This window comes from Drosophila biarmipes, chromosome X, assembly GCF_025231255.1.
Source record: "Drosophila biarmipes strain raj3 chromosome X, RU_DBia_V1.1, whole genome shotgun sequence".
Classification (NCBI taxonomy): Eukaryota; Metazoa; Arthropoda; class Insecta; order Diptera; family Drosophilidae; genus Drosophila; species Drosophila biarmipes.
Genome location: NC_066611.1, coordinates 19837556 through 19856343, shown reverse-complemented (window position 1 = coordinate 19856343; position 18788 = coordinate 19837556). Strand labels below are relative to the sequence as shown.

Sequence of the window (18788 nt, the reverse complement as noted above, 5' to 3'; positions counted from 1 at the left end):
CTACTGCATACTTTTAAACCCCTTTCTAGGAGGTTCAAAGCCGCAGAGATTTCAGGTACACACACTTAACACCTTGTTAATAGTACAAATTAATAATATTAATAATTATAATATAATATTTTAATGTTATTTTACAAATCCTAGAGGGAGAGAATAAATAAATATTTTACATGCAATAAAGGTCACTTTAAAAGTAGTTTGAATCCCCAAAGATCTGTGATCTGCCCAGTTGAAAAAGCCGAAATGCCATCGCTACTCTGAGCTGCTGATAGGGGCCAGCCTCTTGGCTTATCAGCCATCAGTTGATGGGTGAGTCGCGCGCTGGGCAGCTCTAACAGACGGTAGCATCGCCTCCAGCGAACTGGTCAGACGCGAAGAACATGTGGCTCCTGCTGGCACTCGTCGTGCTCCTCGTGGTCCTCGGCCTGGAGATGCGGCGATTCGTGCGGAACATGCGGACAGTTCCGGCTCCCCTGCCCCTGCCTCTGCTGGGCAACGCCCATCTCTTCTGGGGCCTCGAGCCGGCCGAGGCGTTCCTGAAGATTGGCGAGCTGGCGCAGAAGCACGGCGACACCTTCGGCCTCTTCCTGGGCCCCTCCTACAGCGTGATGCTCTTCGATCCGCGCGACGTGGAACGCGTTTTGAGTAGCACCCATCTGCTGACCAAGTCGCAGGAGTACTCCTTCCTGGCGGGCTGGCTGAACGAGGGCTTGCTGGTCAGCAGCGGACGCAAGTGGCATCGCCGGCGCAAGATCATCACGCCGGCCTTCCACTTCCGCATCCTGGAGCCCTACGTGGAGATCTTCGACAGGCAGTCCAGGCGTCTCGTCGATCAGCTCCGGCTGAGGAGCAGCAGTGGCCAGGAGCGGATCAACCTGGGCGAGGCCATTCACCTCTGCACGCTGGACGCCATTTGCGGTGAGTACACAGGGCGAAATGGGGGACCCACCAGAAGATAGATGCATTTATTTAAAAGTTTACCTAGCCTGCAGTTAAAGGTTAAAAGTTTTAGGACACTTTTTTTTAAGGAAAAAGACTTAAAAGGATTTATTTATTAAATAGAATTATTTTAAATAATATAAAATTTCCCCTACAAAGGCAAACAAATTGCTGAATTATTCAGTAAAAATGGTTTTATTTTAGAAAATAATTAGAAACCTGATTATTTAGCTGCTATTTTAATAGAAACAATCAAATCTAGACGGAGATAACTCTAAGATTGTTTAAGCGGCCGTATTCTAATCTAGAAATCCCGGGGGGAGGACCGATGGAAAGCATTGGGCCAAGGTTCAAATCCACTCACCGCCATAAAACACTTATTATGGGCTTTCCATATCAATAGCGATAAGATTTCGGGTTGTTTGGGACACTTTTTCGGTAGTTAGTTGGCTCTCGACAGACCGATAAGATATTCCCACAGCGATTAGCATTGGGTGCGTTGACTGCACTGAGCGAAAATGTGGTGGCACTATCCAGAAGCGAAGAACCCAAGAACTCAATAGGGTAAGCGCTCTTCAAATAGTGCCATTCTCCAGAGCTCTTAGGAATGCAATTTGAAATGTAGCCCAAACAAATTAGAGCCGCTTTCTCACAGTGTATCTTCGGGTGGATAATCAATAATCAACTTTTGCCGTATCCGTTGGGGTTCTCATATACACGGCCCAGTTGTTGCTGGATCAGTAATTCCTCCGTTGCCCATGCGAGGAGATTGATTGACGAAAGTCCCCAGAAGACTATAGAGAAGACCAGTATGTTCCTAATCATTGGCGCCATCCTGGCCAGCGGCCTCTTCGTGGGCCTGCTGCTCTACCAGCTGAAGTTCAAGCGGCTGATAGAGCTCATTAGCTACATGCCGGGTCCGCCCGCGCTGCCCTTGGTGGGTCATGGCCACCACTTCATCGGCAAGCCGCCGCACGAGATGGTCAAGAAGATTTTCCAGTTCATGGACACCTACTCCAAGGACCAGGTGCTCAAGGTCTGGCTGGGGCCGGAGCTGAATGTGCTAATGGGCAATCCCAAGGACGTGGAGGTGGTGCTGGGCACCTTGCGGTTCAACGACAAGGCCGGCGAGTACAAGGCCCTGGAGCCGTGGCTCAAGGAGGGTCTCCTGGTCAGCCGGGGCCGCAAGTGGCACAAGCGCAGGAAGATCATCACGCCCGCCTTCCACTTCAAGATCCTCGACCAGTTTGTCGAGGTGTTCGAGAAGGGGTCGCGGGATCTGCTCCGGAACATGGAGCGGGATCGTCTGAGGCACGGCGATGCCGGGTTTAGTCTCTACGACTGGATCAACCTCTGCACCATGGACACGATCTGCGGTAGGCATGCGAAAGGAGTTCGTGTACGGGGAAACAGTGATGTTCGGTGCATTTTGGATGCCTTCTTTAATGAGCACTCTCCTCCCTCCCCTTCCAGAAACCGCCATGGGTGTGTCCATCAACGCCCAGTCCAATGCTGATTCCGAGTACGTCCAAGCGGTGAAGACTATCTCAATGGTGCTGCACAAGCGGATGTTCAACATCCTGTACCGATTCGACCTCACCTACATGCTGACCCCGCTGGCGAGGGCCGAAAAGAAGGCCCTGGATGTGCTCCACCAGTTCACCGAGAAGATCATCGTGCAGCGCCGAGAGGAGATCATCCGCGGTGGCAACGAAACCGGAAACGGAAACAGTGAAGACGCCGATGTGGGCGCCAAGCGAAAGATGGCCTTCCTGGACATTCTGCTGCAGTCGACGATCGATGAGCGGCCCTTGAGCAATCTGGATATCCGCGAGGAGGTCGACACCTTCATGTTCGAGGGCCACGACACCACCTCGTCGGCCCTGATGTTCTTCTTCTACAACATAGCCACCCACCCGGAGGCGCAGAGGAAGTGCTTCGAGGAGATCCGATCGGTGGTGGGCCAGGACAAGAGCACGCCGGTCACCTACGACCTGCTTAACCAGCTGTCCTACGTCGACCTGTGCATCAAGGAGACCCTCAGGATGTATCCCTCGGTTCCGCTGCTGGGCCGCAAGGTGCTGGAGGATTGCGAGATAAGTAAGTGGGACAAATAAATGTTTTTAATACTATTCCATAGTACCTATTTAATATTATGACATTTGTATGTAATTTGTATCAATTAATAATAATAACTTATATATTATATTTCCCCTTACAGATGGGAAACTCATACCAGCGGGCACAAACATAGGCATATCGCCTCTCTATCTGGGCAGGAGGGAGGAGCTCTTCAGCGAGCCCAACAGCTTCAAGCCGGAGCGGTTCGATGTGGTCACCACCGCCGAGAAGCTCAACCCTTACGCGTACATCCCCTTTTCGGCGGGCCCCCGCAACTGCATTGGCCAGAAGTTCGCCATGCTGGAGATCAAGGCCATCGTGGCCAATGTCCTGAGGCACTACGAGGTGCACTTTGTGGGCGACATTTCGGAACCGCCCGTCCTGATTGCCGAGCTCATCCTGCGCACCAAGGACCCGTTGATGTTCAAGGTGCGGGAGCGAGTCTACTGAAACTCAAACTCACATGCTGTTCCTTTCCACTTGTAAATAAAATGAAAACCAAATGCATATTAACAAAAGAACATAATTTAAAATTTAAATAACATTTTTAAATTTAAACGGTTTTGGTTTTTGTCCAAGCTATTGTGCTTTTTCTGGCTGTTTAGAATACCGCAAAACGGTCACAGCACCCTAGGGGCGGGATAACTTCGATAGTCTCTGTAGAATCGAAAGCGATTGCAGCCAGCCTTATCGATCTCTATCGCAAACGCAAGCATTCGATATATCGATAGTATCGTGAGTCGTTGGCCCAGCTCTAATACCGTGTTTCTCTTGCGTAGAAAAACAGAAAAAATCAACTTTTTCCTGCATTTTGCCCGTGCAAAATACGCGAAATCGCCCGCGTCCATTGGCCCCGCATATTGCACAACCGCGCGCAACAAATTGCCGCCGATTTTGCGGCCAGTTAGTCGCGAAACCGAAAAATATATTCGCAGCAAGAAGAAGAACGGACGGAACGTTCAGCAGCAGCTATAATTGTCGCTGTTGTTGTGGTTGTTTGTGTTTGTGTTGGTGTCAGTGGTGTGTGTGTGTTGTTGTTGTTGCTGCTGCTGCTGCTTCTTCTGGGATGATGCTGTAAAGTAAAGTAAAAGTGGTGGCAAAACCAAAAGCCCGTGTGTGTGCAACGCAAAACCAGAAAACACGCTGCATCCAGCGGCCAGGCGGAAGATGATAAGAACGATGGTGGTTTGAGGCCCAAAAATATCGAACCGTGTGTTTGTGCAGCCAAAAATTGCGCCAATAAGCAGAGCCAAACGCAAACATCGTTTGTTTTATTGCATTCCCCACGCACACACGCACGCAGTCGCATACATATGCGCTGCAGCAGCAACAGAGATTTTTTTTTACCACACTCACTCACACACACCCACATGCATCCACGCAGCAAACGGAGGACAACAATAATAACAAAAGCAGAGAGAGCAGTCAAATGTATCACTTGAGGTGAGTTCTCCCACGGAATAAGCTTAGATTGCAGCAGCAAAGTGCAACAAATTGTTTGTTTTCCCGCTGTTCATTGGGAAATTGCCCATGATTTGATTTAGATGCGTGTGGTGTGCGTGTGAAAATTGGAAATCGCCTGTACGCCTGTGTGCGTGTGCGGGCACTGTCGTGAGCTCTCGCTCGCACCCGCCGCCTCCTTACGGGCGCGCGTTTGTTGTGCTTTGCTGTTGCTGCACTTCTCTCTCTGCCGCAGCCAAACAAATCGCTCACTCTTAGTAAAATTCAATAACTGTCCGCTGTGCAAAAACATGAATTAATAGTTAATGATGCTGCGAGTCCAGGGTATGTCTCGGTCCACACCTCTGACCTGCGAAAGTGCTGCCCGCCCAGCCTTTGGCAACGCGGTTTCCAGTGGAAGGTGCCTTAGCCTGGGACTCCCACCAGGAAACTGTGTTTTCCCCAATCCTCGCCCTTTATTGCATCTTCTTCATGCTGAAGTAGTTCAGTAAGGACTTGACCATGGCCTTTATAGCTCCGATATAATCGTGGTCCACACAAGTCTTTAAAACATATGATACGCATGTTAAATCGACATATTCGCAGTCCCCATAAGATTCAAATTTGAAAGAATTGAGCGAAACGTTTGTTTGCCCATCCGCGAGTGCCAAAATCTAATATCCACACCCATTGCAGTGACCAGATCACCAAGGATTAGAGCCGCCCACACGGAGTAAGAGGATACAAGAGCCAGAAGGAGGAGCACCCATCGCTGGCGAAGATGTCGCGCTGGGGCAAGAACATCGTGGTGCCGCTGGACTCGCTCTGCAAGGAGAAGGAGAACACCAACCGGCCCACTGTCGCCCGGTCCGTGGGCACCGTTGGCAAGTGGGGCAAGATGGGCTTCACCTCCACGCGCACCTACACGCTGTCCGCCCTCCATCCGATGGCCGCTGCTGCGGCGGCGGCTGCCGCAGCCGCCAGTCCCTCCCAGAGTCCCGCCTCCACGCAGGATCACGATCCCAACGACATGTCCGTTTCGGTGCCGGAGCCGCCGAAGCCGAAGAAGTTCTTTAAATCGAGAAATGCTGCTCCGCCGGAGGTTATAGCCCAGATCATCCAGCAGCTACCGCACTGCGGGGCCGGAGCGTCGCCCATGCGGGATCAGTTCTCGACGGGCAGTGGTGGTGGTGGTGCCACGCCTACTTCCGGTGCCCAGGAGGCGGGCGGACTGAAGCTAAAGCAGGGCAAGGGCGGCAGTTCCGCAGAGCGGAAGCGCAAGTCGCCCAAGAAGAAGGCGCCAACAACGCCATCGGCAGCGGGAGCAGCAGCCGCATCCTCCACACCATCGACGCCTGGTGCGTTCTACGGCGCCTCCGATCGGGACGGCGATGGACTTAGTGATCCCTCCTCGGAGCAGCCGGAGCCGTCCAGTGCTAGCAAGCAGAAGCAAAAGAAAGCGAAGGAGGAGAAGAAGCTGAAGCCGGAGGCGCCGCCCTCGCGGGTGCTGGGTCGCGCCCGCAAGGCGGTCAACTATTGCGAGGTGGACGAGGACGAGCGCTATCCCACGCCCACCAAGGATCTGATCATTCCCAAGGCGTCGCGCCAGCCGGCGGAAGTGGCGGCTACGGCAACAGCTGCGGCAGCCGCCGCCACCTCGTCAGAAGCCTTCATCAGCTCCACGTTTGGCAGCCCAGGTTCGGAGCCCTCGCTACCCCCGCCTACATCCGCGCCCAGTGCATCCGTGTCCACCGCTTCCCAGCTGCCCTCCGCGTCCGGCGGCGCATCGAATCCGCCGAGCGCTTCCCGCACGCCGGAACATCCTCCCATCGTACTGCGCATCTCCAAGGTGAGTGGCGTAGTCCTATTGACTAGAACTTTTCTTAGATCTGTAGGAAAAACGTGGTGTAGCTGAACTTCGCCTGAAATATTTTTTTTTTTTGTTTTGTATTATATTTTGAAAATAATTTTACATAAATTCTGCGGCTTTAATAGTTATTCTATTTCAAGTATTAAACTTTAATTCAATTCCGATTAAGATACATATCTTAACAATTGATATACTGCTGCATTTAAATGTGTTTCTAAATAGAGTAAATTCTTAATAATACATTGATAAACCAAGTTTTGAAGTAGTGCGTTGGAATATTATTTGTGTCCCTAAAACTCGAATCCAATTTGAATAAACATTTTCACCATAAGAGTGAGTGCCCCTGACTTTTTACAGTTCGACCTCCTTTTTCACCACTCTGTCTCGATAAATTTCGCCCAGCGAACAATTGCCCAACTCCAGCACTTAGTCGAGTACCCCCAATGCGATCACTCTCTCCACCTTCACCTCTCGCAATCCAGGCACTCTCTCCTCTCCAAAGTGCGCTGTCTCCCTCGCTCCCCGCTTTCGCCGCTGTGTGTGGGAAAGGGAAAGCAGCGCAGCGCGCGAAGTAGTGTTAAATTACGCGCGCTTTTACATGACCAACCAAAACAACGGCATTGGAGTCGCACTCTCTCGCGCTCTTGCCAGTTGTTGTTAGTGTTTTGTTTTTCGCTTCTCTCGCTGCTTCCCCCTTTTCTCTTTGCCACTTTTCCCATTTATCGGTGGCTTCTTGCCCAGTTCGGTTCAGTTGGAGTGTTAATTACCGGGGAACGCCGCACACTAGTCCCCAGCTCCATTTGCCAGATCAGCTAGCTGGAAGTAGGCCCTTGAGGGAAACCAAAGTGGATTGCAGTTAAAGATCCCCGCTGATCCGGTCTTTGCTTCTTCCAGGGTACTTCGCGCCTGGTCAGCACGGACAGCGAGGAGCCGCCGAGCAGTTCGCCCGCTCACCAGAACCAGCACAATCTGCTTCCGGTCGGCGAGGAGGAGCCTTTGGAGCGGACGGGAGACGAAACAGTTCCTGCAAGTACGCCAAAAATCACTGTGAAGCCATTGAGACCGCCGCCAGCAGCAGATTCGTTGGAAGGATCATCGGCGGCAGGGGGAGTGGGAGGAGCAGCTGCTAGCGATTCCTTCGAGGACCGCAAGGCACAGTCACTGGAAGCCAACGAGGACGAGGAGGACGAAGAGGAGGAGGAGGACGAGGAGGAGGAACCGCCGGAGATCAACTACTGCACGGTGAAGATATCGCCGGACAAGCCGCCCAAGGAGCGTCTCAAGCTGATCATCAAGACGGACGTGATCCGCAACGCCATCGCTAAGGCCGCCGCTGCTGCGGAATCCCGCAGCGAAAAGAAGTCCAAGAGCAAGAAGCACAAGCACAAGCAGTTGCTGGCCGCGGGATCTGGACCCGTTGCCGTATCTGTTGCCAATCCCACGGAAACCAATTCCGAGTTCAAGACACCCTCACCTCATTTGGCCTTCAGCGAGGCCAACAGCCAGCAAACGCAGAATCCGCCATCCCAGCAGCTGCATCCGCAGCGAGGCTCCGCGGTCATATCGCCCACCACTCGATCGGACCACGACTTCGACTCGCAGTCCTCGGTGCTGGGCAGCATCTCCTCCAAGGGCAACAGCACCCCGCAGCTATTGGCGCAGGCCGTGCAGGAGGACAGTTGTGTGATCCGCAGCCGGGGGTCCAGCGTGATTACCAGTGATCTGGAGACCAGCCAGCACTCCTCGCTGGTGGCTCCACCCTCGGACATTGAGTCTCGTCTAGAGTCCATGATGATGACCATCGATGGAGCCGGCACGGGGGCAGCAGCTGTGGTGCCGGAGACGCCGCTGCAGGAGGACATACTGGCTGTGCTGCGTGGCGAAGTGCCACGATTGAATGGCAATGCGGATGCGGAGCCAACCGAGGAGGAGGATCAACAGCAACAGCAGCCGAAGAGGGCCACACGTGGCAGAGGCAGGAAGGCGAATAACAACGCGGATGTACCTCCTCCGGCCACGGAGACCAGAACACGAGGCAGGGCCAAAGGAGCGGATGCGGCTGCCATTTCGCCTCCAGCACCCAAAAGAAGCACACGAGGCACTCGAGGCTCTAGAAAGGCCGAGCAGGAAGTCGACATGGAAGTGGACGAACTAGCAGCGGCAGCGGCGTTGCCGGCGAACGAGGAACAGCTTGAACAGGCTGCACCTCAGCCGAGAAGAGGTCGCAATGCAGCCGCCCGGGCCAATAACAATAACTCAGCCAGCGTTAACAACAACATTAACAAAATAGCGGCCAATCTGTCCGCCAAAGCAGAGGCCAGTCGCCTGGTGGAGGGCGGGGCAGCGGGTGGAGCACCACGTAGCTATGGCCGGAAACGAAAGAACCAGCAGGTCACACAGGTTCTGCAGCAGGAACAGGCGCCCGATGAGGAGGAACCCCCCGAGGCCGAGGAGGAGCAGCCAACGCCCGCCAAGATTCCTCATACGGATCACAGGGAACACTCGCCGGACCACGATCCGGATCCCGATCCCGACGAGCTGTCGAACAACTCGAACAACTCGTCCTTGCAGCACGACGGATCCTCCTCCTCGCCTCCGCCGCGGGATTTTAAGTTCAAGGACAAGTTTAAACGAACGCTAACCCTGGATTCCCAGGGTGCGGCCAATGCGGGAGCGGGAGGAGCAGCGGCCGCAACAGAAGCAGCTGAGCCCTCGGGCGAGCAACGAAGCGCCGTCAAGCTGGTCATTTCGAAGAAGAAAGGTAGCATCTTTAAGAGCCGCGCCCTGGTGCCATCCGATCAAGCGGAGCAGGCGACAGTGGCCAAGCGGCATCTGTACAAGCACAGCTGGGACGCCGCTCTGGAGGCGAACGGCGGTGGAACCGGCAGCGATGCCAGCAATGCTTCGGCAACGGGAGTAGGTGTCGCTGGGGCCAAGGACCATTTGTTGCATCATTTGGCGGCGGGCAAATCTGACGGTGACTTCGGTGACAGTCCGTCGTCCAACAACAATGGCTCGTCTAGTGCGTGTAGCAGTGCGTCCACGTTGCGCGGTGACAGCCCAGCGCTCGGAAAGATCTCTCGACTGGCGGGGAAGCAGGGCGTTCCTGCCACCTCCACCAGTTCCGATGCCTTTGACCTGGATTTGGAGCCAATTGCCGGCGAGCTCGACATGGAACGCAGTGCCGCGGGTGCTGCTTCCGGAGGAACGGGTGGAGTAGCGGGCGGAGGAGGAACGACTGGCGGCGGACCCATTCGTGTCGACCGCAAAACCAAGGACTACTACACGGTGGTGCGAAACGTGAAGACCGCCCACCAGATCCAGGAGATCGGGGAGTACCAGGAAATGGACGACGACGTCGAGTACATTCTGGACGCACTGCAGCCGCACAATCCGCCGGCGACGCGTTGTCTTTCCGCCCTGCAACTGGCCGCCAAGTGCATGATGCCCGCCTTCCGGATGCACGTGCGTGCCCACGGCGTGGTCCTCAAGTTCTTCAAGGTAACTTCTCTTCCTAGTTATTGTTTATTTATGTTACATACTGAATTGCAAGCCACTTTCATTGGACACCTATTTGGAATTAATTGTTTATTGGTTTTGATGATCGAAATGAAATCAATATACATAACACCTTTCCACAGAGGCTTGCCAAGAATCGCAACTTTTCCTTGGAAAACTGCATGTTCATTGGGTCTTGCAACGGTAAACCAGTAGTAGGAATCTAATAACAAGTGTAGCTTTATAGAGAACCAGGCTGGTATTGATTTTCTCCTTTATCGGAGTGTCATTCGGGGGAAACTTGTATTGCTTGCGTACATTTTACCCGAATTTTGCCCGAAGAGGATTCTTTAAAAAAAAAAATTAAATATATCTAATAAACAATATGTTGCAATTGTAGGCATTATCCGACGCCAACAAAGACCTCAGCCTCGGCCTGTGCACCTCGGCCATCATGTACATCCTCTCCCAGGAGGGCCTCAACATGGACCTGGATCGCGACTCGCTGGAGTTGATGATCAACCTCCTGGAGGCTGACGGTGTGGGTGGCGGCACGGAGAGTGGACACCCAGACCGAGCGGGCTACGACCGGAACAAGCAGAAAGTGCGTGAGCTGTGCGAGGAGATTAAGGCGCAGGGCAAGGGGACGCATCTCAATGTGGACTCGTTGACCGTGGGCACGCTGGCCATGGAGACGCTGCTCTCGCTAACGTCCAAGCGGGCAGGCGAGTGGTTCAAGGAGGATTTGCGCAAGCTGGGTGGTCTGGAGCACATTATCAAGACCATATCGGATTTCTGCAGACCGGTGATTGCCTGCGACTCGGAGATCCACTGGCAACCGGCGCTGCTGGACAACATGCAAACGGTGGCGCGATGTCTGCGAGTCCTTGAGAATGTAACGCAGCACAACGAGGCGAACCAGCGCTACATGCTGACCTTTGGCCAGGGCAAAGCGGTAGAGACCCTCTGCCAACTGTACCGCCTGTGCAGCCGACAGCTAATGCTGCATCCCTCCGTGGACTGCGCTGGCAGCAACAAGGAGCATCCTGGCGTGGCCATGCGGGAGCTGCTGGTTCCGGTGCTCAAGGTGCTGATCAACCTGACGCACACGTTCAACGAGGCGCAGCCCTCGCTCGGAGCGGAGTTGCTGGGCCAGCGCGGCGATGTGGTGGAGACGAGCTTCCGGCTGCTGCTGCTCTCGGCCAACTACATTCCCGACCACTGTGTCTTCGAGCTAAGCATACTGGTGGGTGAACCTAGCCGATGGGTTACTCCATCGAGTTTCTTCTATTAATGGGTGATTGTTGTCTTCCATAGGTTCTTACCCTGCTAATCAATCTGTGCATGCACACGCTACCCAATAGGGCTGCGCTGATGCAGGCTGCAGCTCCAGCGGAGTACGTGGCCGACAATCCACCGGCGCAGGGATCCGTGAGTGCACTGCAAGCTCTGCTCGAGTACTTCTACAAGTGCGAGGAACTGGCCAGGTGAGACGAATATGCTTGTAGCTATTGGCTAGGTTTACAAATTGTTTTCGCGCAGATTGGTGGAGAAAAACACGGACGCCTTCCTCGAGAGCAACGAGAAGGGAAAGAAGAAACAAGAAGAAGTAGAGGAGACAGTCAACAACCGTGAGTATTCAGCGAAGATGATCTGTGATCCGTGGTTGTTCACGGCTGGTTCTACCCAACAGTTCTGCAACGCGCCGGCCACCACATGGAGCACACGCTGAAGGGCAGCTACGCGGCCATCCTGGTAGGAAATCTGATCGCGGACAACGAGCTGTACGAGTCGCTGGTGCGGCGCCAATTGCGAGGGAACAGCTTTAAGGAGATTATCGGCGTGCTGGAAAAGTACCATACATTCATGAACCTGACCTCCAGCGTGAGTTTTACTATGATTTTCTACATATCGAATCTGCAACTTTCAGCCAATTTAAATCTAAATCGAAATTGTTAACCTAACCGCCCTTCTAACTTGCCAACATCATTTTTGTCCCTTAGTTGGAGGCAGCCTTTGTGGCGCACATGAAGTCCACGAAGCGCATCATCGACAACTTCAAGAAGCGCGACTACATCTACGAGCACTCGGATGACCACGACAACACCCTGCCCCTGAATCTGGAGACGACGGCGCAGGTGCTTGCCGTCGGAGCGGACACGTCGCATGCCGCTGCCTCGTGCTCGTCCACTTCCGTCTCCGCTTCCTCATCCACATCGCCCACAGGGTCGACGAGGGTGCAGCGGGTGTACAAGACGTACAGCAGCCACAGATAATCGGACTCGGAATGGGGGAGCCATCGCCATTGTCGTTAACCACACCGAAAGCCTGCCACCAAAATAAAATTCTGTTGTTTGTGATTATGTAATTTGTTTATGTGTTGATATAGCAACCACTATATGTATGTGTATAGTCTGTAATGCACCTAGTTTCAGTCAGCTGTACCCCACGTATATGAATGTATATCGAGGTATATAGTTAAGAGCGATAGGATAGAGTGCGATCTGATCTGATCTGTTTATGCGTTTGTATTAACCCAAAGTGATAGCGAATTCTTGAGCATGGTCTGCGTTTTAACTAAAGTGAAACAAAAATGATAAGAATTGACGAAACGAAACCCCGAACAACACAAAGATCCAAATCCCCTACTGATATGAGTACGTTATATAGTCATAAGCAATATTAGCAGCTAAACGTCGGCTTACCTTCACGAACACACAAAAGAACACACACCCATGTAAATATTGTTTAATCAGCGATTTTATCGTACGCGTCTTAGGTTTACTTTAAATGTGTTTTTTTTTACCTATTCTTACCTTACATTTTAAAACATTTTTTATTCGTATATTTAAAAACAAACGCTCTTAACGAACACACTGCGGGAGAAAGAGCGAGAGCGGTAGACAGAAGTGTAAAGAAAGAGAGAGAGATAGCGAATGAAAGAGATCTAGATTCGATGAGAAAAATAAAGTTATTTTATTGCCTACACCTAAGCTAAAGAACTCTACTTATAAAACTAAAACTGATCAATAAATATATATGAGAATATATGTATATGGATATATGTGTACGTTTACAACCACAAAAATGTCATTTAGGCTACAAAAATCAGATTTAACAAGCAAGCGCGCGTGCAAGAAAGAAACAATTTCGGGAACAAAATATATATTTATTTTGTGTTTTCAACGAGTACATAATATATTGTTCTTGCAGAAAAAACAAACAGAATTAAAACTAAAATTGAAAAACATACGAAGCTTGTGTTTTTTGGGGAAGGGATACTTTTTAAATGTTAGAATTTTTATTTACAATATTAGTATACATCGAAGTACGTTCAATCACACTAAATCTCAAGGATACATTAAATATAAATATACATACAAATTTAAAATTCCAATTGAAAAGCCCGCCCCACTGAAAGCACTTTGAAAGGCCGAATCACGGTGCAGTGGAAATAGGCTATTTTATTTGAATACATGGTTGATTTTCAAGGCTCTTCATAGCAAGGAAACATGGCCAAACTAAAACATTATTTATCTGTCAATCAAAGATATTTATTTCTACATTACTTACAATATTTTTAGACAATCTCCAGCTCCTTGGTCTCCATGGAATTCTCCCATCCCCAGACTCACGCACGCACCTGTGAAAATACCGCTGACAGCTGATTCTGGTATTTTTGCGACCGGGTCTTCAGTATTTTCCCGCTTCCCACATGTAATTTTTATGTCATCAGGCGGTCCAATAGGCAGTTGCCGAACCGAAACAACAACCAGGGTCTAAACAAAACGCCGGCCTGGCCGTAACACTTATCACTTAAAGGGCGCTCCAAATCTCCAGCCAACCCGCCTGCCCACTTGGCCAGAACAGGACAGGATCAGGATGTCGACGCGTCGCCAGGCGATCACGTTGTACAGGAACCTCCTGCGCGAGTCGGAGAAGCTGCCCTCCTACAACTTCAGGTGGGTGTGGTGAAATAGCTGTCTCTACCATCGGAGGACTAAAGCGATATCTTGCCGGGTTCGGGCTCGGATTTCAGGATGTACGCCGCCCGCAAAATACGCGACACATTCCGTGCCAACAGGGGCATCCGGGACTTCGGGGAGATCGATCGGCAAATGGTCGCCGGCCAGCAGAACCTGGAGCTGATACGTCGCCAGGTGAGTCTTCGCCGGGGTCTTCTTATCAGCAACGATGGGAGTATCTTGATGTTGACGGTTCCAACTACTTGGCAGTTTTAGGCCTGATACAGAACAAAACCCCTTAGTTTGTTTTTCGTTTACTTCAAGATTGCTCTTAACCTAAGTATCACGTTTTAATGATAACTTCTTGTTTCCAGTCATTAAGGTTTATGCCATCTTACTCAGAAAACAAGAAAAACCAATTGCATCATATCTAACGTTATTGGATCATAATAATCATGTTCTCAAAACGTAATATTATTAAGCTTTTACAGTTGTTAAGTTGAAAACATTATCACAATCTTTACCTAAATCAAATGTTTTGAAGAAAAACTCAATTTTTCTTATCATTTATTATGTCGTTTGTCCCAAAAATTCCTAAAATTAAACGTTTTATTTCTTGAGTTTTCCCAGTTCTAATGTTTTTCTGCCAGGTAAATAGAAAAACCTAATTGCACTGCCCATACTTAAAAACCAATGACCACCATTCCGCTGCCCCTATTTTCCTTATCAGTTGGCCGAGTTTATTAACCTTCGACTGTCTACAGGTGATCATCGGCCACTTGTACAGCGCCGACAAGCTGGTCATAGAGAACAAGAAGACCCTGAAGCCCTCGGACGACTGAGGATGAGAGCGAAAAGCCGGTAGCTGAAGAGAGTACAATAGTAGGGAAGGAGGAGGAGCAGCTGGACCAGGAGGCGTCTCTACATGAAGACACAACTCGAAAGACTCGACCCACACACAACACACGCCACACACATTGTTGATTTTATATACGGCACTTTGCATCCATCGAACCAAGGAACCGAAATCATTTGCTAGCAAAAAAACACCAATTTAATGTTATGTTTAACAACAATTATGAAATTATATATACATACATATATATTAATGGTATAAATAAGTACTAAGGTACTCCAGAAAAAAAAAGAGGGAGGAAACATCTACAGACACCGGCGCCTATGACATGGAATGTGTGATCGGGAATTAGGGATAGTGGAGGTGGAACCGGGTGCGGTCCTACGCCTGGTAGGTGCTGGCGGAGACATTGCCTCCGGTGCCCGTCCAGTTGGTGTGGTGGAACTGGCCCTCCTCGCCGAGCAGCTCGTAGGTGTGGGCACCGAAGTAATCGCGCTGGGCCTGCAGCAAGTTGGCGGGCAGCTTGGCGGTGCGGTAGCCATCGAAGAAGCTGAGGGCGGTGGACAGGGCGGGCACGGGGATGCCCCAGCGGAAGGCGTTGGCAACCACCTCGCGCCACGAGTCCTGGCCGCGCTCGATAGCCTTCTTGAAGAAGTCGTCCAGCAGCAGGTTCGACAGCTGCGGCTGCGACGTGTAGGCATCCTTGATGTTGCCCAGGAAGACGCTGCGGATGATGCAGCCGCCGCGCCACATCAGCGCAATGCCGCCGTAGTTCAGCCTCCACTTGTTCTCCCTGGCCGCCTCCCGCATCAGCATGAAGCCCTGGGCATAGGACACGATCTTGGCGCAGTACAGGGCGTGCTTGATGTCGTCGAGGAACTTGGTCAGGTTGGCCACTTGCGCCTTGGTCGAGGGTCCCTTCAGCGAGCCGCTGGCCTGGACACGCTCATCCTTCAGCGCGGACAGGCAACGGGAGAAGACCGCCTCGCCAATTAGCGTTACGGGCACTCCGTACTGCAGGGCAGCAATGGCCGTCCACTTGCCCGTGCCCTTCTGTCCGGCGGTGTCGCGAATCCGCTCCAGCAGATGCCCCTTGGCGTCCTTGTACTTGAGGATGTCGCGCGTGATCTCGATGAGGAAGGAGTCCAGTTCGGCCGAGTTCCACTTGCCAAACTCCTCGGCCATCTGGTCAGCGGACAGTCCCAGGCTCTGCATGATGTGGTAGGCCTCGCAGATCAGCTGCATGTCTCCGTACTCGATGCCATTGTGGACCATCTTGACGAAGTGGCCTGCACCGCCGTCGCCCACCCACTCGCAGCAGGGTTCGCCGTCGGCCTTGGCGCAGATCGCCTGGAAGATGGGGCGGATGAGGGGCCACGCGGCCTCGTGGCCACCGGGCATCAGCGAGGGTCCGTGACGGGCACCCTCCTCGCCGCCGCTCACGCCGGATCCCACGTAGAGCAGGCCCAGTTTGGCCAGCTCGTCGCAGCGGCGGGATGTGTCCTGGTACTCGGAGTTGCCGCCATCGATGATCACATCGCCGGCGGAGAGCAGCGGCACCAGCTGCTGGATGAAGTCGTCGACCGCACTGCCAGCTGAAATTTAAACGAAAATAGATCAAAGTCAGTGATAATGCTGAGATACATGTTGGCTTATCAGCCCTAAAGTACAACTAGTAAGGAGTTTGGAACTTTGCTGTTAATAAGGGTTCATTGGCATGGGCCACAAAGTAAATCTCCATTCGGATATGTCAGGATCGTACTTTATCGTTCTAATCGAATTCTGAAGCTTATATTTTTTAACTTAGCTTGAGAGCAAAAGAAGCAAAATAATGCTGAGGTATACGGTTTATTTCCCGAAAGTTCTTTAGAGTCCAACCATTGTAGATTCCATGAACTTTGTCTTGAACATAGAACACCAATAGTATTTTTATATTTTTATATATACATATGAAGAAATCATCGATTTAGCCGGAAAGTAGAGCGTGCGATTGGACAAGGTCAGTTGGTTGCTTTTGGAAAGTCACTGTTTGCTTGGAGGTCACCGTGAGGCGTCCCTAGTGCCGGTGAGCACTTCTCCAGCGCAATGGCACCAGAACGAGAACCAGATAAGGCCAACGAGTCTGGCGATAATAGCATTGATCTATCTTTCTAGCGGTCGTTGGTTTGCGACACAGCAGCGGTCAGAATTGTAAGACTTAATTAGGCCAAGATAAGCAGTGGTAATAGTTGCTTGATTAGTAGGTACAAAATTCTAAAAAGCCTTTTTTAGGCGTTGAAATGATTATAATAGCATCTCAATCTCAATTCAACCTAGGGAAAGTTCGCACGACTTTTCTCGCTACTTTCAAATCTGAAGTTAATACACGAAAACCCTTATACAACAGCTATATTTGTGGCCCAAACTGTGTGCTCATAGGGTGATCCGCAGACGGAGTGAATCACTGGCCTGGCAACTTGCAGGGAAGGTCGTCGGGACAAACGGTCATGCGGACAGAAGAATGGATTGCGGGTAGCCCAAGCCGAGGAAATCCCCCTTGAGAATCGCCCATTGTGTGTGACCTATTATGAATGTCAAAGATTTCTCTCTGCGCCGGTGTGTGATTGTTGCTCTGCACAAACAACAAGCTAGTCGCAGTCGTAGGTAGGGAGGTGAAGGTGCAGATAAGCCGGGCACGCCGATTAACGTACGAGCTAGAGGTGAGTGGTGTGTGGTGAGGAATTTTGGACATGCGAGCAGGGTAGACGAGAGCGTGAGTGACCTGACAACCCACTCGTGGGTTCGAAAATGGCTTTTTAAAAAAAGACAAAGCACCTCCACAACACCTAAGAAAAGAGTGCAATAAAAACTGAAAATCTTGAATCTCTAACTTTAAAAAATCTATACTTATTTTTAAACAAACATGACTTTTTTCTATAATATGGTCAGATAAACATTTTCCTTTGAATTATGGCTGTAGTGGAAATCTTAGAAATCGTATGGTTACAGTTCTTCAACTCAAAATCAATAACCTCTAAGGAACAGAACTATGAATTGAAAACCTTTTAAAATAACCTTGATTTTTGAATATTTTAAAAATAACTATTTTTATAATTTTATCTGTTGTCAAAATTACAGTAGCTTTTTTTTAATTTTTAAAATATGTTTAAAAAAAGTGCCATCTCTAACGCATTTCTACAAAAACAACAGCTAAGCCAAGCTTTGCGCTGGAAACACAGCTCAATGATCTCTGAACGGCTGTTTATTGTTGTTGCTCCTCTCCTCCACATCTTCCACCTGTTTATCCTCTCTTCCCCTTTGCACATTGCAATATGAACCGCAAGAAGCAAAGCGTTTGATTTGATGACTTTGCTTTGACTTCCATTCACACACGCGCTCACACATGTAAACCTGAGTCACCAACACAGCGAGAGTGGAGTGATCGCTTACAGCGTGTTTTTTGTTGGATTTTGCACTCTTTTTTTGGGGGGATTATTGGAAGTGAAATGCTAATTCAGCCACTCAATTCAGACACTCACCCTTGACCAGCAGCATGACCTTGCGGGGGGCTTTCAGCTTGGAGACCATGTCCTTCAGCGAGTCGGCGCCGATCACATTGGTGCCTTTGGCCTCGTTGGCGAGGAACTCCTTGACCTTGGCCACCGTGCGGTTGTAGGCCACCACCTTGAAGCCCTTCTCGTCCATGTTGAGGATCAGGTTCTGGCCCATGACGGCCAGGCCGATGAGAGCAATGTCCGCTTGTCTGCCAAAGAAACGGGAAAGCATTAGGAGAAACTCACAAAAAACATGACATTCGAGAAACATGAACAACTTGACAACCCGAGAAGGGCTATTTCCCCTTACTCACCCGCTCATGTTTCGTGTGTTTCGATCTTTTTCAGTATTGGGGCGAATTTCCCCAAGCTACGGCTTATATACGGCCGATAGGCTGACCGTCGATCAACTGTGCCTGAAAAGATACTTTTTATACCACTTATACATTTTTTGGAATTTTACAAGCGGTCACGCTGCCACGAAAATCCAACAGAGCTTTCGCTGAGCTTTCGCGGAAACCGCAAACTCGAAACTAAAGATCCTTAACCCACTAGTGCCGTTTTTG

General features: G+C 50.7%; 4 protein-coding genes across 5 annotated transcripts; 3 read left to right on the top strand and 1 right to left on the bottom strand.

The window, feature by feature from the left end:
• Window positions 1-315: 315 nt before the first annotated feature.
• LOC108023711 (cytochrome P450 4d1) lies at window positions 316-3567 on the top strand. The gene is made up of 3 exons (XM_017093342.2): window positions 316-918; window positions 2413-3039; window positions 3161-3567. Exons 1-3 carry the CDS (start codon window positions 381-383, stop codon window positions 3508-3510), a joined length of 1515 nt encoding a protein of 504 aa, XP_016948831.1. The 5' UTR covers window positions 316-380; the 3' UTR covers window positions 3511-3567.
• Window positions 3568-3791: 224 nt separating this feature from the next.
• Window positions 3792-12928, top strand: LOC108023496 (protein wings apart-like). Its single transcript, XM_017093027.3, has 8 exons — window positions 3792-4503; window positions 5197-6349; window positions 7265-9871; window positions 10269-11114; window positions 11186-11355; window positions 11411-11499; window positions 11562-11752; window positions 11872-12928. The coding sequence occupies exons 2-8, from the start codon at window positions 5282-5284 to the stop codon at window positions 12142-12144; spliced, it is 5244 nt and encodes a 1747-aa protein (XP_016948516.1). The 5' UTR covers window positions 3792-4503; window positions 5197-5281; the 3' UTR covers window positions 12145-12928.
• A 595-nt stretch (window positions 12929-13523) lies between these two features.
• Window positions 13524-14936, top strand: LOC108023468 (protein bcn92). Its single transcript, XM_017092985.3, has 4 exons — window positions 13524-13541; window positions 13605-13830; window positions 13908-14028; window positions 14598-14936. Exons 2-4 carry the CDS (start codon window positions 13751-13753, stop codon window positions 14673-14675), a joined length of 279 nt encoding a protein of 92 aa, XP_016948474.1. The 5' UTR covers window positions 13524-13541; window positions 13605-13750; the 3' UTR covers window positions 14676-14936.
• LOC108023467 (6-phosphogluconate dehydrogenase, decarboxylating) lies at window positions 14384-18633 on the bottom strand. 2 transcript variants are annotated; one of them, XR_007765222.1, is made up of 4 exons: window positions 18537-18633; window positions 18208-18431; window positions 14932-16284; window positions 14384-14868 (listed from the first exon to the last, which is right to left on the bottom strand). XR_007765222.1 is itself a non-coding variant. In XM_017092984.3 (3 exons), the coding sequence occupies exons 1-3, from the start codon at window positions 18542-18544 to the stop codon at window positions 15071-15073; spliced, it is 1446 nt and encodes a 481-aa protein (XP_016948473.1). In that variant the 5' UTR covers window positions 18545-18633; the 3' UTR covers window positions 14865-15070. The 2 variants fall into 2 exon arrangements, 1 of the variants encoding a protein (XP_016948473.1); XM_017092984.3 differs by having other exon boundaries at window positions 14865-16284.
• Between the last annotated feature and the right edge of the window lie 155 nt (window positions 18634-18788).

Coding starts and splice junctions, on each gene's coding strand:
- LOC108023468 (XM_017092985.3), top strand. CDS start 13,751: ATGTCGACGCGTCGCCAGGCGATCACGTTGTACAGGAACCTCCTGCGC. Junction 13,831..13,907: donor CTGCCCTCCTACAACTTCAG/GTGGGTGTGGTG, acceptor CTCGGATTTCAG/GATGTACGCCGCCCGCAAAA. Junction 14,029..14,597: donor TGGAGCTGATACGTCGCCAG/GTGAGTCTTCGC, acceptor GACTGTCTACAG/GTGATCATCGGCCACTTGTA.
- LOC108023496 (XM_017093027.3), top strand. CDS start 5,282: ATGTCGCGCTGGGGCAAGAACATCGTGGTGCCGCTGGACTCGCTCTGC. Junction 6,350..7,264: donor TCGTACTGCGCATCTCCAAG/GTGAGTGGCGTA, acceptor TGCTTCTTCCAG/GGTACTTCGCGCCTGGTCAG. Junction 11,356..11,410: donor AAGTGCGAGGAACTGGCCAG/GTGAGACGAATA, acceptor GTTTTCGCGCAG/ATTGGTGGAGAAAAACACGG.
- LOC108023711 (XM_017093342.2), top strand. CDS start 381: ATGTGGCTCCTGCTGGCACTCGTCGTGCTCCTCGTGGTCCTCGGCCTG. Junction 919..2,412: donor CACGCTGGACGCCATTTGCG/GTGAGTACACAG, acceptor CTCCCCTTCCAG/AAACCGCCATGGGTGTGTCC. Junction 3,040..3,160: donor GCTGGAGGATTGCGAGATAA/GTAAGTGGGACA, acceptor TTCCCCTTACAG/ATGGGAAACTCATACCAGCG.
- LOC108023467 (XM_017092984.3), bottom strand. Junction 16,285..18,207: donor GGTCATGCTGCTGGTCAAGG/GTGAGTGTCTGA, acceptor TTTAAATTTCAG/CTGGCAGTGCGGTCGACGAC.